This window comes from Anomalospiza imberbis, unplaced genomic scaffold, assembly GCF_031753505.1.
Source record: "Anomalospiza imberbis isolate Cuckoo-Finch-1a 21T00152 unplaced genomic scaffold, ASM3175350v1 scaffold_87, whole genome shotgun sequence".
Lineage (NCBI taxonomy): Eukaryota > Metazoa > Chordata > Aves > Passeriformes > Viduidae > Anomalospiza > Anomalospiza imberbis.
In genome coordinates, this window is record NW_027100491.1 from 329,160 (window position 1) to 356,444 (window position 27,285).

At 51.3% G+C, this 27,285-nt stretch overlaps 1 protein-coding gene and 1 long non-coding RNA gene across 2 annotated transcripts in view; both read right to left on the reverse strand.

Moving 5' to 3' along the window:
• Positions 1–27,285, reverse strand: part of LOC137467914 (hydrocephalus-inducing protein homolog) — a 71,016-nt gene that overhangs the window by 16,089 nt on the left and 27,642 nt on the right. The window contains exons 17-40 of the mRNA XM_068179332.1: positions 26,215–26,453; positions 24,773–25,025; positions 24,005–24,148; positions 22,599–22,739; positions 21,805–22,121; positions 20,074–20,236; positions 19,308–19,579; positions 18,599–18,866; positions 17,596–17,724; positions 13,214–13,391; positions 12,489–12,739; positions 11,672–11,805; positions 10,581–10,717; positions 9,830–9,945; positions 9,560–9,742; positions 9,042–9,194; positions 7,781–8,020; positions 7,249–7,529; positions 4,990–5,185; positions 4,439–4,567; positions 3,940–4,144; positions 3,342–3,483; positions 784–1,408; positions 133–291 (exon numbers count right to left, since the gene is read on the reverse strand). Coding sequence (XP_068035433.1) covers positions 133–291; positions 784–1,408; positions 3,342–3,483; positions 3,940–4,144; positions 4,439–4,567; positions 4,990–5,185; positions 7,249–7,529; positions 7,781–8,020; positions 9,042–9,194; positions 9,560–9,742; positions 9,830–9,945; positions 10,581–10,717; positions 11,672–11,805; positions 12,489–12,739; positions 13,214–13,391; positions 17,596–17,724; positions 18,599–18,866; positions 19,308–19,579; positions 20,074–20,236; positions 21,805–22,121; positions 22,599–22,739; positions 24,005–24,148; positions 24,773–25,025; positions 26,215–26,453 — 5,055 coding nt within the window. The remainder of the gene's footprint in view (positions 1–132; positions 292–783; positions 1,409–3,341; positions 3,484–3,939; positions 4,145–4,438; positions 4,568–4,989; positions 5,186–7,248; positions 7,530–7,780; positions 8,021–9,041; positions 9,195–9,559; positions 9,743–9,829; positions 9,946–10,580; positions 10,718–11,671; positions 11,806–12,488; positions 12,740–13,213; positions 13,392–17,595; positions 17,725–18,598; positions 18,867–19,307; positions 19,580–20,073; positions 20,237–21,804; positions 22,122–22,598; positions 22,740–24,004; positions 24,149–24,772; positions 25,026–26,214; positions 26,454–27,285) is intronic.
• LOC137467921 (uncharacterized) lies at positions 6,308–6,834 on the reverse strand. The gene is made up of 2 exons (XR_010995665.1): positions 6,696–6,834; positions 6,308–6,395 (listed from the first exon to the last, which is right to left on the reverse strand). It is a non-coding gene; the product is annotated as an uncharacterized lncRNA (long non-coding RNA).

Consider the following 27,285-nt stretch of genomic DNA (forward strand, 5'->3'; position numbering starts at 1 on the left):
AGACACGAGGCCCCATCACATCTTCACTACCTCTCCACAATGCTCTCTTTCCATCCAACCTGTGCCCCTTGTCCCCATCTAGCCTGGTCCCTGCCCTGGCACCTTCGGTGCCGGCACCACTGGAGCACCCACCAGATTGTCTTCCACAGCAGCACCTCTCGGTGCCACAATGGTGAAGGGCTCCACACGCTCTGCAGGGCCCAGCCACTCCTCTGGGTACTCGACTGTGGAGAGCACAGCAGCAGGGGGAAGGGGAGGGCTGTTGGGATGCAGTCCCAGATGTTTCAGCATCTAAAACAGAAGAGAAAATGCTGCTTGTACTTCTGTCACCTTCATCCTCACAACTCCTTCTTTAAAGGCACTGAGCTTTTGGCAATGGGGTTTTTGACCTTTATGAAGTATAAGTGTTTTGTTATGCCCAGTGGGGTGAGCAGGCTCCAGAGCAGAGGCAAGAGCTACAAGCAGGACCGGGAGAGAAACCTCTCCCAAGTGACTCAGCTGAAGAAAACAATGACTATGAGCTGCCCTGTCCTGGAACTGTTTATAATGATTTCCAGGCTGGGAAGCTCTGAACAGATGGGATACTTGTACACAAAGCACTCCCACTTCCTGTCCAGCTGAGGGATGGTGATAACCTCCCCATCCACACAGTTGCTACAGAGTCATTGTGGAACATCATCAGGGGCCAGGACAATGCTCTGAGCCATTATCACCTGGGGGGACACAATGCTCCAGGGCCCACGACCACGGCAAGCTCAAGATCTGAGCCTTGCAGGGTTCTACCTGGTCTTCCGTTGGCAGCTTCCCATCCCACAGGATCTCCCCGATCATGGCCTTCGGATCTGAGACCTGGATGTCCAGGCATGGCACCCCGACATGCTCGTCTCTGACTGCCCCTTCTGCAGCTTCACTTTGCGTCCCCAGCTGAGATGACTGAAGACTCCTTTGGCCTCCATGTTCATGTTCAGGCTTCTTCACCTTCTCCTGAGGCTTACTGGTCTTATTTAGACCTTTGTTTTCACCTGAAGGCTGGGACTTGTGTCCCTTTTGGATCACAGGTAACTGCACGGTACCCCGAACCCTGTCCCAGTAGGAGAAAACCTCTGCGACGTTCTGCTGTGATGACTCATAGATCTGAAACCTCAAGATCAAGTTCTTCTCCATCTCAGCTGGGTCCTCTGGGATTTCAGTTCTCCCTTCCTCTGGGGCTTTCGTTTCCCCCTTCTTTGGGGCTTTAGTTTCTCCCTTCTCTGGGGCTTTGGTTTCCTTCTTCTCTGGTTTTGCAGGCTGCTTCCCCACGGAGACACCCTTCTTTTCCTTCTTCTGCTTCTCTTCCTCCTTCTGCCTCTCTTCCTCCTCTAAAGGTTTTGCCTCCTCTTCAAGCTTTTGGGCCAGCTCCTTCAGCTCCCTTCAGCAAACAAAGTAGAAAACATTGCTGAGAGTCACTGTTGTGGTGTGTTTTTATTTCATAGCTTGTTAGATGAGTTAATATCAATGGTCTGTTCCGGTTCATCCCTGTATTTTACTTTTCCCCAAGTTAGACGGTTCCCAAGTTATATACCTCCCCTTTTTACCCTTCAATCACCGTAATCCCCACCCTGTATTCTAGTGCCTTCCCTATTCATCCCTGTAAACTCTGCCCCTTTTTTAGACCCTTCCCTGTTAGTCTCCTGTAAACCTTTCCCCTGCCAGTTCTGCCCCTCTGGAATTTCCCTAATGTAGGACACCCCATTGGTCCATGTGACCTACCCTCTGCATCCCTTTATTCCCATTGTTCCCTGAATTATATTCCCCTCCTTTCACTCCCCACTCCTTTCACTCCTCCCTCCCAGATTCCCTATTGGTTCAGAAATTGTACCCACCCCCGGTCCTAGTGCTGTACAAAATCCCGAGCACACCAGTGTTAGGGCTCTTTGGTCCCTGTTCCCTTCAAGGAATAAGTCTTCCTCAGAATTACACACCAAAAGCCTCCCTCTCCTCTTTTGTCTGCTCCCTGATGCTGACAACCATTCGAGCTGTAGAGCAGGCGACTCTAAGGTTCAGCTCTCCTCATTTCAGGGGGAGGCTGTTCCCCATTCATGGCACCGCGTTGCCCCTGAGCTAGCTGTGGACTCCACCGCAGTGTCAAGTCACCACCGGAAACTTGGGCTCGCTAGTCCTGGCTGGCCCCGCACTTCATTCCTTGACCCTGAGGCCAGGCAGAACCATGAGACCATTTCCATGAATCTTCCTCAACCCACAGAGGTTGGGAACATCCCAAGTGAGCGCAATGGTGGAAGGGGACCTCCAGGACCAGCCAAACCTAAGCCTTGCCATTGTAAAGTCTTGACTGCAACCTCCCTCTTAAGGCACAGCCAGACACCCCCAGCCCACTGCCAAAGCCTGATCCACCAACTCTGCGCTGATGCCTGAAAATGCTCTTGGTCTCTTGATTTCCCAGTTTAAAGCAGAACACAGATTGCTAACATCTGCTTATCCCTCCTACAATTCTTCCTCTGCTCATTCAGCCCTCTTCTCCCTGGGCATAGCCTGCTCCTTAATGAGAATAATCCTATCAGTCAGAAAGCAAAGGCTGCAGGAACTCCTCTCCTGCAAGACAGGCTCTTGTCAGCCTGATTTCCTGCTGGAACCCAGCTGTGACTGAGCCAAACTAGTGCTATCTGCCATGGAAACGATTTGAAGCAGCCTCATCCATCTCCTCCCCATGAAACCAACTTCAGCCTGGGCTGAAAGAAGTCCTGATGCACAGGCTTGCTTTAAGCAGCCTCCCCTCCCAGCTCCACACTTTGCCTATGTGTCCTGAGCTGGGCTGCCTGGCTGGAGCAGAACTTCTCCTGTGCTTGCCTACTGCTGCAGCTGAAGGGGAGCCTAAAGGACATGAGCTTTTATGGGTGGTGTCCCACCATAAGGAGAACCCTGGCAACTCAGCATTGCAAGGACTTCATCTGTGCCAGGACCAGGACCCAAACCAAGGGTTTGTCTGTGCCCCACACCTGCCCATAGCACAATCCCGCTGTTTTGGGGAAGAAGGGAGATGATGAAGAAGGCACGAATCAGCATAGTGGATTTGAAGAGACTTCTACAGGCAGTGCCAAGGCAAGCCCAGAGCCCAGCTCCCTGCAGGCAGCATCTAAGCTGGGAGGGCTCACCACTAAAATAGAGAAGATGATGTTCTGTCTCAACAGAAGAAGGTCCTTTCTCTCTTAGTAGACAGGGAGCTAAGAGTGGCCATCCTTGTGTTGCTTCTGACCTTTGCTATCCAACACCTCTGAGCTCAGAGTCCTTGGAGCAGGGAGACCCTCTAGGGACCCTGAGCAGTAACCCATGGAAGGCTTACTCACCCCTCTGGCTGTATACTCTTCATTTCCAGTATTATTTTATCCACTTCTGGGTTTTTCTCCTCAGGGAGGATGTCATACTCGTCCTCATCCATTTCCAAGACACGTTCTGTGTTCCTCATAATAGCTTTTTCCTGCAGCGGTTCTTTAGCACAAACCAGAAGAGAAACCATGAGTGACTGCAAGCAGAGCTGGGTGCTCTGGGTGAGCTGTAAGGATTCACAGCTTTTCCTGACCCAGCCTATCATACCAGGAGATATTGGGGAGCTCATATCCCTGCTCCAGAATTCAGACAATCCCCCAAACTATGGCTGGGCAGTGTGGTTCCTGGGCTTTGCCTGGCTTAAGTGCACCAAGGCTGAGGACAGTCGTTTGTCACTGAGCTACAGCAGCTGACACTTGTGCCCAAGATTTAATGTTAGAGATTAAGGTGAGTCTTTAAACCTCAGATCTCCTGCAGCTCTGAGATGAGTGCTGGTTACACTGAGGCAGAAGGTAAACAGATTAATAAAAACATTTCTTACAAGCTCTGCTGCAAATCCAGATACACAGAGATAAGGTTGAGGGCTTGAGAGAGAAGATTTGAGAAGAGATATCTCACCTTCCTTCTCTCTTTCAGCTTCCTTCCTCTTTCTTTCAGCTTCATCCTTGGCTTTCCAAGAAGCATAATCCTGATGCAGGTTCACCATGTAGATATGATGACAATTCTTGACAGCTCTGAGTACACAGAGCAGAGAAGATTCCAGGCTGCTTGCAAAGAGGGTCTCCAAGCCATCAAAGACCACTCCCTTGTAGCAGTCTTTACACTGTGAATAAAGGGAAGAGTAAGTCAGCCACTGCACGCAGGGGGCTCGCAGCTGCACCGTAAACCCAGATGACACCAGCTATCCTTGTTCCAAGTGCAGTAGCTAAGAGCAGCTTGGATCTGTCCTTAGGCTCTGCCAACTAAGGGCAGCTGCAGCTTCCCCCAGGGCTCCCTGCACACAGTCCAGGATCCTCCAGCAGCATGTACAGACCTCCTCCTCCTCCTCCTCTCCAAGTTGTACCCCAGTGCTGTCTCTCCGAAGCAGGAATGTCTCCATTTCCCCCACCCCACACACCTTCAGCCTCTCACAGAGGACGTCCACCAGCAGGTCCTTGGGCAGCACACAGCTCAAGCAGTTCAGCTCTTCCCCATGACTGCTGATGATGTTCAGCTGCTGCGGCGCAGGAGCAGTGGAAACTGTGAACTGCAATGTGAACCATTGTAAGGAAAAGAAACCATGGTGGAAAGCCCTGAACAACTCCCACTGTTGGGCTTGGAGCTGGGGTTCCTCCCTGGTGGAACCTAGAACAACCCTGCAGTGCAGGCTGGGGGCTCCAGGGGATGGTCCTGGAGGGACCATCCCTTGGCCAGCAGACACCCAAGCTTGCAAGCCCCCTGTGCAGCCTCCCAGCACTTTGCTCGCTGCCTGCAGCCACACTAGCCAGGACTGCACTTTGCCAGCAAACCACTGACAACCAGCGGAGCTGTCTGCCAGAGCACATTCCCAGCCCAAGTCACGGCACTATGGACCAGGCACTATACCAGGCCCTGGCTGGCACAGAGCCTCTGCTCATCTCAAAGACAATGCAAAGGTCCCAGGCATCAACCAGGGCAGATCATGTTTACCTTGGTGTCCTTTATGTCGGGTTTGCTGGCTGGCTCCTTCTTTTGTGCTGGAAGGTTCTTGCCTTTGGCATCATTCCTGTTGATCTTTTCCCCAGAGGCTTGTTTATTTTTGGTCTGAGCAGTGAGCTGAGGCTTTTTACCTGCACAGGGGACAGATGGCTCAAAGGAGCTTTGTAAAGCAAATAGGCACCTTTCCCTACAACAGGCATAACCTTGGGCCCTGGAAGGAACACAGCACATTTTTCCCAGTCTTCTGGGCACTGGCAGCACTGTTTCCCAGAAGCATCTCCTTCCCTGCTTCTCCTACCAGCAGGTAAAGCACACCATCCCATATTTGATTTTAAAGCCAGCACCATGTCCTTCCTAACAACTGTGCCCGCAGGTGATGCGGCTCGCATGGCAGCTCCCCTGCGGATCAAGCCAAAGATTCGTCCTCCAGGAGTATTGTTTCCATACACTGCACCCATCCAGCATTCTCCTGTGGAGACCTGCAGCCCTGCCCCACTTGCATCACCCATCTCCACTGAAGCTAAATCCTTCTTGTGGGAAAAGCCCAGTTGGGACCCAGACTCTTCTCCCTTCCACCAGCTCCCAGCCCAGCCAGGTTCAAAACTGAGCAATGCAAAACTTCCCCCTGCACTGAGCCAGGTCTGGCCTCACCCTGCAGGGCTCAGGGTACCAACTGCCCAGGAAGTTTCATAGAAGTCTCCAGTCTCACATGGAGAACAGCCCAACGAGCTGTGTAACCTGACAGTGGCCATAGGTAAATCTCTGGAGAAAAGAGCTCATCTGGAGCATGTCTCTCATTGGAAATTCCTCTGGGAGGCTGTCCTTCCCTTCCTCTCGTTTGCAAGGTTACACTCATAGTCAGTCTTCCTGTGGCTTAATGAGCCACTTCAGAAGGCTTTTTCTTTGTTAAAGTGGGCAGCAGTTCTGCCTGCTGCCCATGAGGAGCAAGCTCGATTCAGCTTTGAGGAAATACAAATCCTTGGGAAAGAGACAGGTTCACTACCCCTAGAAAAACAACCATGTGCCAAGAATGGCAGCAAAGAGGGCTACAAAAGAACCCCTGACTGAGCCCTTAAAATTGAATTTTTTTCTTTTTTAGACAAGCCAGAGATGCACTTCAGCCATGTTCCCTAAGAGACCCAAGGACTAAAAAACTGCTGCTGTGAGTAAGCAGAAGTGGACAGTCATGGTGGGTTTCTGAAGCACTGGCTCTGGGTTCTTAGCAGCATTACCTTTGTCTTTGCCTTTTGGCTCCATGGCAGCCTTGGTGCAGAGCTCCCGGGCACAGAGCCCTGCTGGGCTCCCATCGTTGGCCATGGCCTCTTTCACCACGGTGTCAATGGACACGTAAGCAGCATCATAATACTGACACAGGCCTGCTGCTATCTCTGTCTTTCCTGAGAGAGAGAGGGGGACTGCTTGGTGACACTGGCACAGGAGGCACTACAGGGACAGGCCCTGGAAAACTCTCCAACAAGACTTCAAAGTTAAAAGGGCAGTGGGAAAGCAAGTGTCCCTCCAGGGGAGGCCATGGGGGAGGCAGCTGGAGTGTGGGTACAAGCTCTGAATTCTAAAGCCAAGAGGATCTACTCCACCTCCTGTTCAGCTGAGGACTTTGCCTTAAGCACCATGGCCCACCAGGACGCATTCCTCCTGCTTGCCCCTCTCCCTGCAGCCCTGGGCTGCAGCTGACGTACCTGCCCGGGGTGGCCCATGGACGATGACAACAATCCCTCTGTGCTGCTGCGCTTCACGCCTCTCTGAAGATGGGTCAGTGCCCAGGTGGCGCATGACAGCCCGAGAGACAGGACTGCCAGTCACGTTCACCATGGACTCCGTCCTGTGATATGCTGCAGTGCAAAACCAGGGGGAAAAGTCAGCTTCCTGCCTACCTTAGATCCTCACCATTTCCCCCATCTCCTCAGATCCCAGAAAGGAAACTTGGTGAAAGTAACATGTGCTTATTCTTTTGTTGCTAGGAAGGTGCAAATATCAAAGAGCCAGTGATATTAGACCTGGTCCTACTGGCTGAAGAACTCATCCAATCCTGGTCTTTGTGACTAAGGGACACAAGGGAATATCCTGATTATTTGCCCAGTCTGTGGCAGGCAGATAGGAGCTTGTTTTGGCTACACTCAGGGTTGGTAAAGGATGCCACAGCCCCTCACCCAAGAGCTCCTTCACCAAGCTGGGAAACAGGCAGCTGCTAAAAGCATGGGCTTTCCCTGGAGAGCAAGGTGACAGAGAGTTCAGGGTGTGTGGGCTGGAGTCCCAGCTGTGACCACAGTCAAAACAGACACGGCCAAACCCTCACTGTTTTTCTGACCTGCTGCTGCCTCGTCCTTGGCCTCAGCCTCAGCCTCAGTCCTGGCCTTGGCCTCTGCCATGGCCTTGAACTCTGCCTGTTGAGCCTTCAGCCTCTTCTGTGCTTCATGGTCCTCCAGCACCTCTGGTGACAGCGTCTCACCCATAGCACATGGAGGCATTAAAAAGCTCTTTTGGTACTCAGACCCCACTGCCATCCGCAGGATCTGTGTGTGTAGGGAAGAGAAACCATACACAAGATTCCTCTTCTTGCCTTTCATCACACAGACTCAACAAACCCATTTTCTGTCTCCTCCCTTCCTCCCAACAAAACAAACTATTTAGGTCCTCCCACAGCATGTCAGCAGAGTTGGCTTTGCCCTGGGGATTGCCTCCATCCCCTGGCACAAGCCTGGGAATGCTGGAGTGCTGTGAAGCTTGGGCAGCATGTACATGGGGACCAGACCTGCCTCCTCACCTCCTCCTCCTCAAGGTACTGCTCATCAAAATCCAGGGAGTAAAACTCAATGGGGAAGTTGCATGGGTTCTTCACCACCACTGTGGCCTCGACCCCATCGCTGTCCACCAGCACCCGTCCCATCTTTAGTGCTGGGGGGCTGAACTCCAACCGTGGCTCCAGACTTTGTCCTGACAGGTGCAGGTTTAAGTGATTGCTGCTCCCACGAATGTTAAGCTTCAGCTCATTCTTGTAAGACCTCTGAAAAGAGGAAAGTGCAGGAAACTCATCCATGAAGTTCCAGGTGACTGGACCCCAAATACAACAATGCTTGCCCCACGGTCAGGGTGTTATCAGTCCCTCCAAGGTGAATGGAAACCAGATATTTACTTCTGCTAGGGACTACAGCATCTCTAGTAGTCTGGGTCTGAGTGACTGGGATGAATCCTGGTGTGCACTGTAACTGGGTATTTGGTAGCAGGTGGATGTACAATGGACTGTCGGGTGTTTTCACCTAGTCATGCAGTCCTGGCACTGCTGCATCAGGCAAACACCAGCTCCAGGAGAGAGTCAAATGAGCTCTCGCTGGCTAGAAATAAGGGTCATCTTCTCTGCTTAGTGTTTGGCTCTGGTCCAAGCCAGACACAAGATGGTTACGCCTCTTGAGCAATTAAAAGATCCTTGGGACTGTTTGTGAGCACAGAAGCACTTGTGTCCATGCTGGTACACACTGCCAGTTTCCGAGACCCAGCGGCCACAGGCAAACTACTTTTGGGAATGCTCCATCCTTTAAAAGTTTAATCTCCAGCTGCATGGGAATGTGCAGGCAGGCCAGAGCCCCAGGCACTGCTGGCAGCACACCACTACAGGTGTCTGTCCCGCTGTGCCCAGGAAGGTGTCTGGTGGCTGTTTTGTCTGTCAGTCCTGCAGCAGGATGAGCCTAGACTGGCCATTCCAGGATTATACTCTGCGAGTGGGCGGCTGCTCTGCACCGAGTGTCGCAGCTGCAAATACAGCCAGGCAAGGGGGAGGCTGAGGGGAGTTGGGCACATCCCCCCCATGTGCTGAGAGGCAGCCCTGATGCTCTCTGTGCAAGCTCCCTGTGGGGATTTCAAAGCACATCTCACAGGAGTGCTCTGTGGGGTGAACTGAGCCACGCTGGGTATGGGCCTTGCAGAAAGCTCCCTGTGAAGGCAGAGCTCATACCCCACATTCTCTGCACCAGGCCCTCATTTCCAGATAGCCCTGACAGGCCTCCTGGGCTGACACCTGCCAATCTCACCTCCTCCTTGGGTGTAAACCGGATTTGCAAGTTCTGCCACCTTCCTGCACCAAGGGTTCCTTTGGAGGGCGTCACTTCAAAGGGACAGGGCTCATCCTCCAGCGGCTGCCGCTTCTGACGTACGGCTGATGTCATGTATTTGAGGTGATTGTTCTGGGCACAGAAACCAATTGTGTGAGGTCTCCTCATGCTCTGAGACACTGATACAGTGCTGAGAGCACCCACAGCCAAAGCAAGTGTGGCCCCAAAGCCCAGAGCTGGAGGGAAGCCCTGTAGACAAGGCAGGCAGATAGGGAACTACTGTCCTCAGAGGAGGAGGAATGGGTGAAGATGGCAGAAAAGCAAAGCATCAGCTAATGGAACAGGTCCAGGCAAACCAGCCTTGACCCAGACCCTCAGAAGCTTCCTCAAACACGTTGTAGACCCAAGTGCTCAGGCAGCCACAGCAGCAGAAAGGGCAAGAGTCACAAAGAAAACGCAACCAAGAAGTTACATGTTCAATGTCGCCTGTGCTTTACCTTCAGAACAGGCTTGATGGACCATTTGCAGGGTACTCGGAACCAGTTGTAGAGTTGGATTGTCTCAGCCTTGCACTGCCCAACGAGGATGTCAGAGAAGTGCAGTCTGTTCTTGGAGAGTTCGAGCAACAGTTCAGACACAGTGGCATGGAGGCGGATGTTATATGTGGGGCCTTTTGTCAGCTGGAGAAGGACAGAGAATTCAGTGGAGGGTGCAGGTGACATCTGTTGCTGTGCCCAGCCTGCTGGCAGCCCCAAGAGCTGTGGTACCTTTAAGGGCAGCAGCACATCCACATCACCCCGTGGCTGCTGGGCACTTTCAAAGCGCACATCAAACGTCTTGGTGTAGCTGTGGGGCAGGTCCTGCACCTGCTCCATGCTGAAACCTTGAAGAGGTGAAAATAAAGCAGCTGAGATGCATGAGAAACACAAAATGTGTCATAAGCATGTTAAGGCCTTACAGGTGTCCTGGCCGAGAGGTCTGGGGAAAAACCCCATGCCATGCTGTGACCTGGACAAAAACTTAAGAGTGCACCTGAACACCCCTCAGACACAGTGAGCCACTGTGTGATGGAAGTGCAGCCTTGCCTCAAGGCCTCTTTTGGAAGCCTCTTTTGATCCACCAGAGGATCTCACAGGCTGTTTCCTCAATAAAGGCTGAATACAGGAGCTGTGACAGTGTGAACTCCAAACAAAGCACTTCCAAAACACAGCAGACCCCACTGGTTGCCAAAACAAGCCCACGGAGTGCTCATAGAAACTTGATGCTCACGGGAGCCAAGGGCAGAAGATGCTGAGAGGTGACCAGGGTGATGAGCCCATCTGGCCTCTGCACAGAAGCATCAGGGCAGCCACAGGCAGGCCAGGTCCCTGGGCATGGCTGGCTAAATGGAGCCTCTAAAGCTCCCAGCAGGGGCACTGAGAAGAAAAAGCTCAGAAACCTCCCCAAGTTCAGTGGCTTAAGTTAATCTGTCTGAGACACCTCCTTCAAGCCCGCAGGAAGTGTCTCTAGCATGCTTACCTGTGTCCTGCAGGACAGACAGATCAACCTGGAAGGACACTGGGATCTGCTCAGGGTTGGTGATCTCCAGAGTTCTTCTCTCAGTGTAACCTTTATGGACAGCGCCCATGTCCAGGACATACTCGGGCGGCTCAACTCTGCAAGGAGGAGTAAGGACAGTCCTTAAACCACAGCCTGGCTACACATCCAAGTGGATGGAGGATACAAATACAGTGGCTGTTTCTTTATTCACTGCTGCAAAAACTTAGCTCAAACCCATGAAACCCATGGCCTGACCACCTGGCAATGACTTTGGGAAGTAAGGAGGAGTGCAGGTCCTAGGTTTTATCACCTACTAATGGTACCTGAAAATAAAATTAGTTTAAAATGGACACTGGCCACAGCTGCTCTGCCATGAAAAGCCAGTATAGGCGAGTCCACTGGGCTTCCACTGGTCTCAATGAAACTGCTTAGTCTGGTGTACAGCCTGAGCCTGAAATTGCTTTGGGGCCTAGGAACAAGATTTGCCTGCACAGGAAATCTTCATTGCTCTGCAACCAGATCACATGATCTGTTCTGCAGAGCATCTTCTTCCTGAATTGAAGCCTCCCATGTTTGTGCTGCATCATGATGGTGCAAAGAGATGGACCAAGTTACCTAGATAAGCCCTGCCACCCCACCAGGATTCAAACCATCTGATTTTGGGTTTTAGAGGGTTTGCTGACGTGTGCAGTTCCCTTCTGCTTTTGTTTAGTGTACTCTGTTAGTTGGAACCAAGACATCAGCAAGGAGCTGTCTCTTTCAGAGCTAGTCAGCAGGGACAGAATTTATGCTGTCTGGAAGGGCTTGAAGGTCTGCACTGGGTCCCCCAGCTCTAAGGACAGAACCCCACACCTGTGGGGAGCTGAGCAGTCCAAAGCTTCAGCGTGGTGCTGGGGAAGGGAGGACACTCTGCTGCTCCCATGTAGCGTGTCACAGCCACTGGGACCAGACCCTTTCTTGAGTCCAGGCTATTCCCAGCTCTGCAGACACAAGGAGCTCTCAGGAGAAGGGGACATGGCTGGGTGTTCCCCACGGGGCACCTGGAGATGGGGATGGGAGTCCCTACTCACTTGACAAGACTCTGGCACAGCTCCTCATCAGGGAACATGCTCTTTGGGGGATGGCATGTGAGCTTTTGCTGCAGCTCCTGAGAAGCCTTCTCTATCAGCATCCTCACCGTGTTCACCTGCAGCTGAGGGCTTGGCTGAGGAAAGGGAAGAGAGTGGCTGCTTAGCAAAGGTCCTTCCCAAGGCCCAGCTTGCACCTGAGAAAGGATCCCCCCCTGCTCTCGTTGAGAGGGGGTGTGGGGTCCTCCTGTCCGACTGCTCAGTGTCTGTGACACCTCCTGCTCTCTTAGGTAGGACCTCATCTCCAGGGAAGTAACTCCAGCACCTTTGCCTGCCCAGACACTGTTAGCAAAGCTGATCTGGCCAGGCAGACAGACCAACCAGGAACCTTCCAGAGCTCCAGAAACTTGCCTGCCCCCAGCCAGTACCAAGGCAGCTTGGACAAAAGCTGTTTTGAAAGGGAACCAGGACCAAGCTGGTGCCTCTTGGAGATGAGCACCACCAGCACAGCCCCAGGGCACAATCAGGCAGCTGCTGATGAGGTCTGTAACTCTGGCAGGGCTTGGGTTGGGACCAACAAACTCCCCAGCAATGACCTGCATCTCCTTCAAAGCACCATCAACTCCAACCTTTGAGCATGGCCTTCAGGACCTCTCCCTGGGGTAGCCAGGAAGCTGGTGCAGCCCCAGAAGAGACCATGACCAGAGTGGCAGCCCTAGGGGCAATGCTGAGGCGACACAAGGTTGTAGGTGGGCAGGGAGGTCCCAGGTGCCATCAGGGCACCGGGGAGGTGCTGTGGGCTGCAAGGGGCTCAGGTGACATGGGGAGGGTGGCATGTGCCAAACGGGGCTGCAGCTGTTCTTACTACAATGCCAGAGCCAAGCACACAGGGCTTCAGGTTCTGAGTCTTCGGAATCAGAGTCTTCAAGGTCTGAGTCGTCGGGGTCTGAGACTTCAAGGTCTTGGTCTTCAGGCTCTGAGTCTTCTTCCGAACAACTGATTTATTCCTCTCATTGTAGAGTTGCCGACGTTTTATGAGCTGTTTCGGAGGTTTCTCATATTTTTCATTTCCTGAAGGAAGAAAACATCCCCAAAGAGAAGTGTGAGCAAAGTGCCAGTCCTATTTCAGCTGGGAAGTCCCCACCTCCCAAAACTGGTTTCTTCCAGAAAGAAATCCCTCAAGCCCCCTCTGGAAAGTGGATGCTGCTGTTCCTCTCTGAATCTCATCCCCTGCAATGTCACACAAATCCAACCCTGCCTGAAGCCCTGCCAGCCTCTCTTAGTGCTTTCCCAAGCCTTTCACTCTAGCCATCATCCTTCAGGACCCTGCCAGATGTGCTGGCAAGCTCTGCAGGATGGTTCCTGGGACAAAGCCCACATGGGATCCTCTGCTCAAGACTCATGAAGCAACCAGGGGGCTTGACTTGGTCTGGGAGTCCCGCAACCCTCCAGGCTTGGTGGAGGTGAGCATGAACTGCCCTATGGGCATATGATAGGGAACAAAACCAGAGGGGCCCTTCCTGGGGGCAGACAGGCAGTGCCCACCTTTGGCGTTCCAGGGCAGGTTCACAGTGATCATGGGACAGGATGCTTCTCCTTTCAGGAGGATATTTTCCAGGTCCAGGTCACCCACTTTAAGCTGGTAAGTCCTGCTGAAGGCTCCTGGTAATCCCGGCATGTAAGAGAATTTCAGCACTTGTTTCTCGCCAGGTGCAATGGAGCCCTGCAGGGACAGGAGAAGAGGGAGGCAATGCATCAGTGTTTGATGGGGGATGGCTCAGGGGACAGACAGGTTCGCATCTAGAAGAAGCCATCGGACCACATCGCCTTCGTGATAAATATATTGCAGTATTGGCTTTCACAATTGTTAAATACTATATGTTCTATAACATTGACTTTTGTAAAAGAAGTTTTGCTAAAGTTTAGAGTTCTTTTAATGAGAACATTGTGTTGTGATACCAATGTTGGTGAAGAGTTCTTGTAATATTAACATTTAACCAATGAAGGAATGGAAACCTGTTGAATGTGTCGAAGAGTAACACATGACCATCACTAGGACAACTGCACATGCTCCAAAAAGCTGGGACAGAGGAGGAACTATGTTAAAATATTTCAATATGTATAAGCATTTATAAATATGTATTAGGCTGATGCAATACCCAGGGTACATAAGGGGTCTTGCTGTGTTGACTGGTGTGTGCCTCTGGCTGTGGCTAAGCACCCAAGCGAGGCAGCAAGCACTGTTACTTCTGCTTTGTTGACTTTGTCCCCTATTGTCTCTTATTAAATTTTCTTTAAATTTTAACTGAAGAGTGGCCTTTGTTTCTCATGCCTTCTTATTGCAGTATGTTTTAGTATATATTATTATTCCAAATGGTTTGTTCTGTTTCCCCCCCTATACAGCTGGTTTATCCTTAAGCTGTATCCTTCCACCTCCCCTGTCCATCTTATCCCGAACCAGCTTCTTTTCCCAGAATGTTCAACGTTCCTCCTCCCCACACCTGTTAATCCCTCCTCATGCCTATCCCTTTTTCCAGAGACTTCCCTGTCATTTCTGTATCCTTCGAAGCCCCAGTGGTTTGTTGGATCTGTTCCCCTCCCCCCAGTTCTCCCTATTGGTTAGAAGGTTGTAAACCCCATCTTGTGTTTCTCCCCAGCTTTCCCCCAATTGGTTGAAGGTCTGTACCCTCCCCTTGAACCTCCCCCATATATAAGCTCCTGCACAGCTTGAGATTTTGTCTTCTGTCCCTGGACCCTCCTGAGACTAAAGCTCTCTGCAACCCATACAGAAGACCTGTCCCTCATTCTTACCTCCCCCTCGTGCTGGATCACACACCTATGCTGAAGAGCCTTCTCCCCAGCTAAGCTGAACCCTGGATATTAAACTTTTGGGATTCAGCCCACTCCTTGGCCCAGTGCTGTGGAGAAGGCGATGCAGTGCTGCAGGGTTGAGACCAGCACTGTCTCACCTTCCACCTTCCTTGTGCCCAAAAAGTCGAGCCTCTGACCCCAGGGTGCCGTGTGTCGTCCCCAGGGCTCGTAAGGCTGGTGCCCCAGCACAGCCTGATGTGAGCACAGCTCTGCTGCTCTGGCTTTGCCCTCTGCCAGCAAGAGCCCGCCTCATCATAAAAAGGCTCTTCTGCTGCCACTGGGGAAGGGAAGTCCCCGCACTAAGAAGGGCCAGCAGCTCCTCTCGTCCCTTGTAGGAGACAGGCATGAAGAAATGGGAAAGCCAATTAGCTTCCTCTTCCCACTGCAAGGAGGGACGAAGGCAGGAGTGCTGCTTCAGCTCTAAGACATCCAGGCAGGACTGAGAAGCTTGGACTGCAGTGGGATGCTGCTAATTTTTCTCCCTGCTCTTCCAGCCCTGCTGCTCCCTGGCCCCCTCACTGCCCCACAAAGCCGCTGCACAGCAACAAAGCTGGAGGAGGCAGGGACCAGCAAGCCAATGAAACAGAGTGAAAATTTAACAGGGTAGAAATCCATTTGGATTTAGGTGAAATGTGTTGCTTTGAGCTTGCTAGCATAAGTACAATATGCTGTTTAGTCTGGTAACTCTGCAGCACTAGTTAAACTGCCCCAGCTGAAGAGAAAGAATGCGAATTTCTAAGCTGAAGAGATAAGAGAAGCTCCTGGAACCTTGAAACAGACAGGGCAGAGTGACCCAGGAGTTCTTTCTGTACTTTCTGATAAAAAACTAGCTACATATGTAACTAGCTGTAACGCAAAATCAGCAGAATGAATATGCATGAACCTATTATGAAATTCTATGCACATGTAAACTAGTGAAGAAGAATAAAAAGGGATCAGGAGTTCTCAAGGGCATGCATGTCCTTTGAAGGGGAACGATCCCCACATGCGTCCAGCGCTGTAATATACACACCGTCCCTACAAATCTTTATAGGAATTGTGGGGTTGTGATTTTTTGTCCGTGTTTCACCTACGTAAGGGATATGTGATCACACAGGCGGGGTAAGGTGACCCTCAGAAATGCTCCAGTGCCAGCACAGCCTGAGATCTCAGCCGTCGGGGTCCCCAGAGTGACTGTGAGCAACCAATTAAATTTTTAGTTATGCCACAACATACATTATAAAAACACTTTCTGACATGGGGTGAAAAATTACTATAGGGCCTGTAGACATGTAAAGGAGATTGCTGGGAGACAATGCAGGCAGGCTCCGTGTCTGGGGGGCTGCAAGAGACCTCCCCCTTGGAGGCAGGCAGACCCCAAAGCCCAGGAAAATTTTGCCCATGTGACCAATCTTCTAAAAATTTTGCCCGTGTGACCAATAGTCTTCCTAAGAGTTATGGGAGGAATCTTAGCATATACAAGCAGTTAACATTGCCAGTTTTTCCCTGCCATTTTTGGTTTTTTGTTGGGCTGGGAGCACCTGTGAAACATGGGGTCAGAAACTAGAGGATATATATATATTAATCACAGAAATTAGAAGGTATTGATTAAGAGCAGGCACATACATTATGGACATTGCCTAATATTTGCTGCATACTTAGTCACGTGAGAAAGGAAAGGACTAGGTGCAAAACAGCAAGAAAGAATGCAAGGATGCTTGATAAGGGGTAGGATGTTTATCAAGAATAGGATACAGTATGCAAGGATACTGAGATAACGAGGCTCCTTGGGCCCCTGAAACCAGATAAATCTGGACTCCTGGCTTGGACAGCAGTCAAAAGATCAGTAAGCATGCGCAGGGCATCAAGGTCAGAAAGTCAACCCTGAGGAAGACAACTTTACTTCATCCCCTACAACCCCAGAGACGACCACCAGAGACAACTGTGTAGGCACAAAGGACTGATAAGATGATTAGCATACGAAGTGGAGGGGGAGGGGAGCCAGGAAATGATCTATAGTGAAACTTGATACATATGTACCATTCTAGGGGATAAAAAAAAAATGTGTGTGTACAAGGGGTACGCATGTCTTTGTGGAGATATCCCCATGGGTCCAGCCGAATAAAAGCATACCTACTTTAAAACTCATTTTGTCTTTGAGTTTTAGAGTCTCCCTCCACGTGTCACCTGGAGGATCCAGCTCCCTGCAAAGCCACTTCTTCCCTGTCTGTCTATGCTGCTGTCGCCGCTTCCCGCTCGGCAACCCAGTGCTCCGCTGCTTCCCCAAGGGAACAGCCGCCACGCCCCAACCATGACAAGCCGCAGCTGCTGAACCCGGTGGCCGCAGCCCGCAGGACAGCTGCAGCGCTGCCACTGCGGATCGCGCCTGCCCCGGTGCAGCCCACGGGACAGCTGGCCCCGTTGCCGGCGGATGGAGCCCGGCCCGCGGGACAGCCGTGCCGTTGCCGGCGGATGGAGCCCGGCCCGCGGGACAGCCGCGCCGCTGCCGCTGCGGATGGTGCCCCTGCACCGCACGCTCGGTGCGGCTGGCAGCACACTTGCTCCACCAGCTGCTGAGCAGGACCCGACAGAGCGGACCAGCATTCTAGCAGTAACGCTCTGCCCCTCTTTCCATTTCTCATTTTCTCTCTCTGCTCTTTTCTATCCCCTTCTGGTTGGGACCGTACCCTTTTTCTTTATCAATAAATAGTTTTCAGATAACACACTTGCTGCATTTGTGCCTTCTTTTCATCTGAGAAATCTATCAAATAGAATTCTCCTCTACAACCCTTACAGTGAGACCAGTGACCAACACACTTGTGCCTCCCACCAGTGACTGCCCTGTGACAGCAGAGCCACCCACCAGGCAAGGCCGTGGGGGAGTCTATCAGGAGAGCCCTTGTTTGACCTTCTCTGCCCCCAGCAGAAATTGCTTACAGCCCTGTCTCTCTCATGGCTGGGTTTGTGGTTTTCCCCTCTGACTTTTTTCCCCCTTTCTGCCCCACCCCCTCTTTCTTCCCTTTAACACTCCTGGGCCACCTGGCACAGGGCTAGGGTCAGTCATTTGTGCTACTTACAGCTGTGGGCTTGACCAGAAACACACCAGGCAGATGCTGGTCTGCAGTGCTAGGGTTTAGCACCCAGTTGAATTCAATCCTGCCAGTGTTCTCCAGGGTGACTGTGCTGTGACCAATTTCATTAAACATCTGGAGAGAAGAGACAGGAGTGGGAAGTTACAGACCCAGGCCTGCTGCTGGGAATCTCCTTCCTCTCTCCTGGGCTTGGAAGCAGACACATGATGGGAGAAGGGAGCAGGGAGCAGGGAGGAGATGGGGGCACTTGGGAACCTGGGGAACCCCCAGGCACAGGGCACCTGCACAGGACCAGGGAGCTCTGGCAGCACACAGAGGTGTGGTAACAACCATGTGAGGGTCAACAATAAATGAACCAGGGGACACAGGCCCTCTGCACTCTGAGGGGTCACCAAGAGCCAGGAGAAACAGAGACAGCACTGAGGCATTCCAGGAGAAAAGGCACCTGCATGCAAGTATTGGCAAGCAACATACATGCAACAAGGGAGTCCCACAGGGCAACACACACAGGGCCAGCAGCTGGAAATATCTGTGGGCTTTCAACTGGAAAAGAGTGAACTGGGGATTATTCTGGGACAGTCTCTCTAAATATAGTGACTGGAAGCCTAACTTCTTCCCTTGATTGTTGTGTGGATTAAGCAAGAGCTTTTGACAAGAGCATCTCCTTGGAGGTCAGGCTTTAGGTGTGGATCAGCAGAGGGATGTCTCATGGACACACCCCTCAGAGCACCCCCACTGGGACCCTGCCTGCCCCAGGAGGCACTGTTAGGTACCCTGAAAAAGAGGCACTCCCAGCATTTTGGAGAGGGTTGGAGATGGCCATTGTAAACCAGCTTGGATGTCAGATGTGTCTTTCAAAGGTTGGACTTCCAAGCCCCAGGGCCAACAAAGGGGCTGGGAAGGGGAGGGAGCCCTGGACCGAGGTGGGCAGGAAACTGCTGGCCGTGGTCCCAAGGCAAGGAGCTGTGCCAGGGGACATGTGTGGTACCTGAGAGCCACAGTTGATCTCCCGGAGGCTCAGGGAGTAGCTGACACGTGAGGCCTCCCCGGTCACCACCACCTCATAGGTGGGGCCTCCCTCCACGTGGCACAGTGCTCTCACGCTGGTGATGGTGTTGAGGTGGCCAAAGAAGGTGAAGGAGACCTGCTGGCTCTCTCCTGGCTGCAGCACACCTGACACTGGCACAATACTGAAAGCCTGGAGGAGGACAGGAGAGATCGAGGTGTTGAGCATGGGAATGGATGCAGAAGAGCATCTTGGAACAAAGTGCAGCTGTAGCCGCTGCACAAACATGGCCACAATCACCCTAATCTGATCCTGCATCTGTGCCACTGACCAATGGAGGGACCATAGGGAAAATCTTCTCCCATACTCAGAGATCAATGCATTAATTAATACATTACATTACAGTGAACTGGGATGTCTCCTAGCAGTAGAAATTCTCTCTTCCCTTTAAAAAGCATTTCTTAACTGCTTTTAGAAAAGGAGAAGACTCAGAATGAGAGCTCTTGGAGCTCAGGGAAGGACTCCAGCCCAGCTCATCTGACTCCTGAGGCTTTTCCCCTCTCTCTCTGATTTAAATGCTGCTTTCTCAAGGTGCCTCAGCAAACGCTTCTGCAAAAATTTCCTATGAGATTAGGTCAAGGGGGAGCAATGCCCTCCACAGGTGCTGCACAGCATCCTTGGGCAGCCCTACAACATGTCCTGCACGGCCCTTCCAAGAACCAGTTGCTTCAGCAGCACTTTGTGATGGGCCTGGAGGGACGTGAGGCCCCTCTGTGGGCAGTGCTGAGGGCCACCAGTGGGACTGGGAGCTACAGCCCTGCTTGCCACACTGACAATGGGCAAGTGAGACAGATTCCCTCTTACCTTCTCTGTTTCAAGGGGAGTGTGAGGTACATCCACGGAGCTCCTGAATCCCTCCAAGCCTAGTGCGAGTTGAGGGTTTTCAGGAGTTTGTGGTGGCACCTGAAAAACAAGCCATTTTCTATGCTAGGAGGAAGAGACAGCCACTTTGCAAAGTCTCAGTTTGTAAGACAGCTTCAGGGCCACCAGTGCAATACCAGCTCTTGGGTGAAAGCAGAGACTTGGAAACAGGTAGTCTGGCTGGGTTGGGAAAAGGGTACATGGAGATCAGCACTCATCACAGCTTGCTATGGGAAGGAAGCTGGAGGTCTTACCATCACACTGCAGATAAAAGCCTCATCTTACATTGTGAAGGAAACAAGGCAAAACAATCCCACACTCAGTGGAGGCCTGTAGGATCTGACCAAGCTTCTCCAAGGAAAACTCTCCTATTTCTCCCTCTCACACACCTCATTGTCCAGCCACTGGCCCTGCTGCCCGGCCAACTCTCAGAGCACAGGACAGCAGGGCAGCAAAAGGAGAGGTCAGCACGAGTGTGACTTGTTGGTGGCAGGCTGGGGAGGCAACACAAGCACTAGGTGTACAAGAAAATCTACCTCTGCTCCTAAAGATTGAGTAAAATCCTGCACTTCTTTCAGGGCTGTGACTGCCTCCTCCTTTTTAATCTTGAAGTGTCTCCATCGAGATGTCGGGCAATCCAAACAGGTTCTCTTCTCCTTTGGTGGTTGGGGTTTGAATTTAGGTGGGTAAAGCTCATATCTGAAAAACAGCATAACTATGAACAGGGACCGCAGTGGGAAGAAGGGAGGGACACCTGCACGAACAGCTCCTGCTCAGGATGCAGCCCTGGGTGGGTGCTGGCACACTGAACTGAGAAATGGTTTGATCCAGCCCTTCCCAATCCATGCTGGAGCAGGTCCATCCTAAAGGCAGCCCAGGGATGACACTGAGGTAGCAGTAGTGAAGGCAGCTGCAACTGCTTGCATTGAGGAACTACAGAGGACAGGGATTAACACCTTGTGGGGATGCAAAAAGCACAGTGGGAGAGGAAAGACAGAGAAGGAAAGCAAAAAGGTGAGATTTGAGACACCGAGGGGCAGACCCGGCCACTGACGAACCAGCACAGCCCCCCGCCAATGCCCAACGCCAGAAACTCTGCAGCTCCACCAGGTATTTATCAGGAATGTTTCCCTGGCAGTGTTGGGGGGGGTTGGTTGATATTTTCCAACACTTCCAGGTGACTCAGGTCACATTCCCCATTTTAAATTGAAGCAGGTGCTCAGGGTAACTCTGCTTGTGTTTCTAATGCCATGTGAGGGACACAGTCGAGCCGTGCCTGCCTGTCACCCTGCTGAGCTGCAAGTGCTCCCCACACAGCCAAACACGACCTGGGTGCTCCATTCCCAGACAGGCATTCCGGGCCTGTAATGACCTGCTCCCCAAAGAATCACTGCCTTTAGCTTTGTAGCTTGTTACCTAAGGCTGGGTTTCATTTCTGGATGAGGGGCTCTCTCATCATAACCCCCAAGAGACCCCTAATCATCTATTCCACTGTCTTTAGTTTTAATGAATGGTTTGAGGCAACTTCCCAGGACCATGGTGCCCAGACAATGACATTTTTCACCCTAAAGTAGAAACTCTCTGGGAGGCAGGGATAGGAGATGATGTGATGAACAAATCCTGCTGCCAAGCAGTACAGAACCCATAAGGGACATGTTGCAGAGTGGAAAAGTCAAAATGAGTAACAAGTGTCACAAAAAAAGGGAGTGAAGAATCACTGAAAGCTGACCCCTGGGAAGGAAATCATCCTGGCAGTAAAGGAGTTGTCTCAGAAAAGAAGGAAAGGGAAGGTAACAAGATGTTCAGCATCAGCCCAGGCACTAAGTAACTCTTTCCCTGGTGTTGGGACTTTCTGGGCATCCTCCAGCACAATGCAAGGGAGGAAGGCAAGGAGCAGAGAGCAGCTCCTGCAGAGAGGACCCATCCCAAAGCAGAGGGGCCAGAAGGGCCTCCAGCAGCACTGTGGGAGCTGGGACTAGGAGCCCTTCATCAAGGTGGACATTGCCTCAGGCCACAGAGGTCTGAGAAAGCAGTTTTCACCCCAACTTTCCTTCCCAGGGGAAACCACTATGGGGGCTACACAGCACCAAATTGGTGGAAAACCTATTCCCTGAGCATCCAGCCTGACCACAGCTGGTCAGAGTTATTTGCACAAGAAAAAGTCGGAAGCAGTCTATCAGATCCTAGGCAAACAGCTTTGTTCTTTGCCAAGTACAAACAGGACACCAGCAAGAAGAGCTTCAGGGAGAGGACAAAGGTGCACATACCTCAACTTGTTCACCTGGTTGTCCGAATGGAATGACCAGCGGTACTCGACGGGAAGTGGGCTGCAGTTGGTGATCTCCAGAGAACGCACTTCTTCAGTGCCAGCCACAATGCAGCCAAAGTCCAGGGTGCTGGGCTGGATTTGGAGATTTGGGAAGTGGACTTCTCCCCGAAGGGTGATACGCTCCACATAAGGATGGCCCCTGACCATGCCTATCTTCAGAACCTTCTCTGTTTTCCAGCTCTTAAAATCCAGTTCATAAGCTGGGTCAAATGCGATGTAGAGATGACAGGTCTCCCCTACATCCACTGTCACAGGCTGCAAGGAGATGAGCAGTAATTATTCACCTGTGAGATGATGTCCCAAGGTCTGACAGCAAAACCAGTAAATGTTCAAAGTGACCCCACCATGTGCTTCTCAGTTCATTTCTTTACAGCAGGGGTCTGACTGCAGGCACCACAGTCTAGTCCAGGATTCCCTCAGGCCATTTCTGTGCTCAGCCCCAATAGAAGGGGGTGGCTTCTGGAGAGCTGGAATGCTTTCCAGGAGAAACCTTTACTGCATGGCTTGCCCAGACCCAGTTGCCTGCTCCCTTCTCCCTGTGCCTTAAAGCCGGGATGGATCTTCTCAATTCAGATAAGATTTTGATTCCTTCAGCAGCTTTGCTGATGCAGCTCAGGCCAGCCCACTGCTAATGCTACAGAATAAACTTCTTGACTCAAGGAGCTCCCAACAGAAAGGCAACACCACATCCCTCCTCTTCAGACCCCACTGCAGGAGTCCAGGGCTGCTCACCTGGCCATCTGGGAGGGGCTGCTGGTCCTCATCACAGACCAGAAATGGCTGCTCCAAGTCCAGCATAAGGTCCAGTGGCAGCAGGCAGGTGTTTTTTAAAGCCAAAGGCTGGTACTGCAGCGTCAGGACATCACTGGGTTTCTATAGAAACAGGAGAGAAGGAAAACAGCCTCAACTAGCTATAGAGCTCCTTCTGCTTCTGCTGCAACTCACATTTTTCAGCCCCAGAAGTGCATACACCTCTATTTACCCTTTCTATTTGTTTCTACCCTTTCAGGAGGTTTTTCTTTATAGCAGATGCTTCTCATGTTTAGAAACCACAGCATCCTCTGGGGGACAGGGAAACACTCCCACGTACAGATGAGGGAATAGGCCCCTGAGAGGAGGTGGCTGCTTGAACAAGATCTAAAGCAGAAAGTGAATCCAGACCATTTGTCTCCAGTTTTGTCCTTCTATTGGGCAGAACAGCACTAGATGGTCTTCACTGGCATACAGTCATTTCTCACAACCTTATTGGCTCTAGCAGCCTCATAAAAGCCTAAGCTCTTCCTTCCTGTCTATGCATTGTGCTGGGCTTCCTGCACGGTTTTAGAGAAACCAGAGATTTGGGAAACTACTTCTGGATGCACTGACATCAAACAGGTGCTGTGCCATAATATGCCATAAATCAGTTTGTGTGAGTGACATCGAGCAGAACCCAGGTAGAACCAGAGACAGCGGAAGAGCTTCTAATTACATCTGAAATGCCTGTTCCAGGGGGGATTCTGTACTTCAGTGGAAGCCTGGGAACCAGAGGAGAGGCCCGAAACTACAGAAACCAAAGGATAAAATGTCTTCTCTTTTTCAGACAACTTGCAGGAGAGGGAAGGATGATGCTGGAGTTGGGATCCAGAGACTAAAGGGCACCTGCTCTGCCTCAGTGTTATCATCACTGCAGCTGCAGGATGTCTGGGGGTCCTTTGAAGCAGGTGAGGCTTAGGAAATGCACAGAGCTGTATCATATGGCTATACCATAAAGCATCCATACCAACAGCAGAGAAGGTAAAGAGACACAGGAGATGATGGGTTTTTCCTTGTCAGCCTGAGGAATTCACAGGAATCTCCATTTTTCCCAGCTTCCATACAGCATCATTGTACAGACATCACTGTGCTTTGGAGGATCCTCAAAAGCCTCCCTTTACAGTGAGCAGAGAAACTGGCATTTCTCTGGAAGTGCCACGATCCCCCTTGGCAGTGCAGCTGTAACTGCAGTTTTACTTTGGGGAAGTCAAATACCAGTCTCATCTCTAAAAGCATCTTCACTCACTTTACAGAGTGCATCAGGAAGGGTAAAGAGGGGCTTTAACACAAGCACACAGCCCCCTCAGCCATGCTGTTAAATGCCAGGATGCAATCCAGAGACTTACCTTCTCCACATAGAAAGAGAATTGTCTGGCTGATGCTTCTATAGAGGGGTGAATAAACTTGCAGGTAATGGTTGTTTCTATTATCTTCTGTGTCATTCTGCTTGTCCCAATGACAGCTTCACACAACACATAATCCTGCACCTCCTGCATGCAAGAATCACTTGTCACCAGTGGGTGGTGGCAGGGCATCCAGCAAATGCCCTGCATTGGCTCAGCACCCACCACTGGCCTCATTCCTGCCACAGAGTTACGGTCACTGCCCCCTTTTCTTCCTGTGATGCAGCTTATTTATTCTGTGCTCAATTGTCTGCATCACTGCACCCCAATAACCACAAAAGACACTTGTGAGAAACTCCCTCCCTTCACATGGCTTTTGTTTTACTCCATGCTTACCCCAGATAAAACACTTGGCACTTGTTTAATTCTCTTTCTTTTTGGGCTCCTAGTCTAAGTGTAACTTATTTCTCTGCCCTTCTTTGCTGACTAAGCATGCAACAGTGTTTGCCCCAAAAAGTCAATATTTCCTTCCACCCCTACTTTGGGATCAGCACTGGGTTTTGGTAGCTGTGGAATCACAATAAAGTCTTAGCTGGTCTGATGGTGGCCAGCAAGGAAAGCAACTGGTGCTGCCACAGAAACGTGTGGTCTTAAACCAGTTTATTGAAGGCCTCTGCTCATTTCCCCAAGCAAATGTCAAGGGACTGTGGAACAAGCCCAGGGGAGGGGATCTGATGGTTCCCCAGGCTCAGCCCCTGGTGGGCACCTCACCTGCGCGATGCGGGAGAAGCCTCGCAGCACTATGTCCACAGACTCGCCTGGCTGCAGGTCCTTCGACAGTGGCTCCAGCCCAAACACGGGGGTGGCACGTTTGGGGCTCTGGGAATCATCTTTAGGGCTACTGAGGGCTGAGATGCCCTGGCCCTCCTCCTCAGGTGGGCTGCAGCATCCCACGCTCCAAAAGAGCCGATGGAAATGGTGGCCCCCGTTTGTTACTTTGAACCGATGAATACAGGGAAGGAGGCTAGAATAGAAGGCAGGATGGAAAATAATATGGGAATAGCTATTTCCCTGGTCATCAGATTGCTCCCAGTGAGCAACCTGACATGTTAATTGCTTGGAGACTGTCTTAATTTCCAGCTCTTAATGTGGACCAGAAACAGTGTCTGATGAGCTGCCCTTCTGATGTCATTATTGCAAAGGGAAATATGTTTATAATGGTAATGTAGCATTTTCCAGGCGAGGCTAACAGGACCTGGTGTTTTCCTCCAAAATGTTTGTTCTGGGGTGATTCATACTGTTACTGTATTTTGTATTAATCTGTGAAACTGCAACTCAGTCTTTGAGATCCTGCACTTGGTGACCTTGTGTGTGGGGGTATGATTGCAGGCATTTCACAAAGCCGGCTTGGAGGCAGTTTCTGGATGATCCCAGCAAGCTGGTAAAAATTGTCTGCCTGCTCCTGGAGAGGAAACCAGGGCAGCAGGGCCTCTCTTGTTCATAGCAGCCTTGGTTTTGCATTGGTAGCCATTTGTAGAAATTTCATTTTGGAATTAGAAACTGTTTGGAAGTGAACTTTGCAAACTCTGCTGGCAGCAAAATATCGAGCGAGATCCTGGGCAGAGCAGGGCAGCAGCAGAGCCCACGAGCAGCATGAGGAAGCAGTGACAGTGGCAGTGCAGACCCCGCACAAACAGAGAGTTTCCATCTGCCTCTGGAACTGCTCTGTGGGCTCCTGCCTTCCCGGTAGGGATTGTCACCCTCCTGTCTCTTTGTTCCCGGGGCCCCTGCTTGCCATTTTGGAAGGGAAGGGTGTGATGCCATCTTCCCTTGGTCCCTCAACCACATGGAGGGACCACCTCACCAGGGCACCCTTTTGGGAACCTTTTGTTCTGGGGGAGCCTGCCATCATCACTTGATCATTACTTACTGTCCTGCTGACAGACATTTATGTCTTCACTTGATCAAGTAATGATCAAGACATTAGAACTAAAGACAATTCAATGGCAATTTAGCTACTTGTTTCCCTGTCAGTGGCTTTTGAGGATGCCTAACAACTATCAACTGGCCATCACATGTTTCTAAAGGAATCTCTCTGCCTTCAGGGAAGGAGTCAGGGCTTTGAACACTGAAGGAGACATTGCCTGAAGGACTACAGCAAACCTGCTCCTTGTTGAGACAGGAGGAGAGGTGGGAATGGAGAGATCTCCTACCTGAATTGGTATCCCAGGTTGAGCTCTGGAGCAAATGGCTTGTCTATGACAATTGTGGTGCCAGTGCCCAAAGCCACGAGCCCACAGGCGGTGCGAAGGCTGTTCCCAATGGACAGCTGGATAGCGCTACCAAAAATCTCTGTGTCATCCAGGCTTGCTGTGACAGTCACAGGCACCTCACCCCTAGCGGGGATCACTCCTTCTCTGGGTTCAATGGCATAGCAGTGGGGTTTGCAAAGCTGTAAGACAAGCATAATATGCATTCGGGACAGAAACAGTACACCCTGCTCTCTTGTGGGATACAAGAAAAGGAAAGGCTAAAGAGGGGACGATAAAAATCATAAAGGCTTAAAATCCCTAAAATACAGTATCGGGCAACAGCAGAGCTCATACAACCTGTATTTTCCCCTCCTTTAACAGACTCACCTAATTAACCCACTTTTGCCCAACCCAAAGGATGCTTATCCTCAGGAGACTGTTCCTTCCCCAGTCTTTCTCTGGAGTGTGGGCCAAGGAAAGCTGCTTTCTCTCTCCTGGCTTCTCACAAAGGCTCAAGGCCAGAGGAAGCTAGGTCCGCTCAAATCCCACTCCAGATACCACACGGCTGGAGGATACTGCTGAGAACCTGAAGAGTATCTCTGCAAAACCAGTTGTGCAAAACCAAACTATTCTTTCCCAAGGGGCCATCAGTGCTTCTCAACATCCCCTAAAGGACTGAAGCCCTCACTTCCCACCAATCATCAGCTGTAGAGAGGTGCCCCAGTGCCCTCTGCTTTGGAAAAGTCACCTCTAAATGCTTATAGCAGGGCAGGAAAGCAGGAAGCAGAAAGAAAACTGGACAACATGTGCTCTTTGGGCATGGGCCACTCATCTGAAAAACTCTTGTCATCTGTTTTCTCACAGACTTGGGCAAGATGGGGCAAAAGAGCTGGAAGCTGCCCCGAGGAGGGAGGAAAGGCCTTGCACCAGCACAGCTGTACAGCCACAGCTCTGCAGGTCTGGCCCTGGTCCGAGCATGTGAAACCCATCCGTTACACACCACGACCACCCAGCCAAGGTGCACTGCTCTCT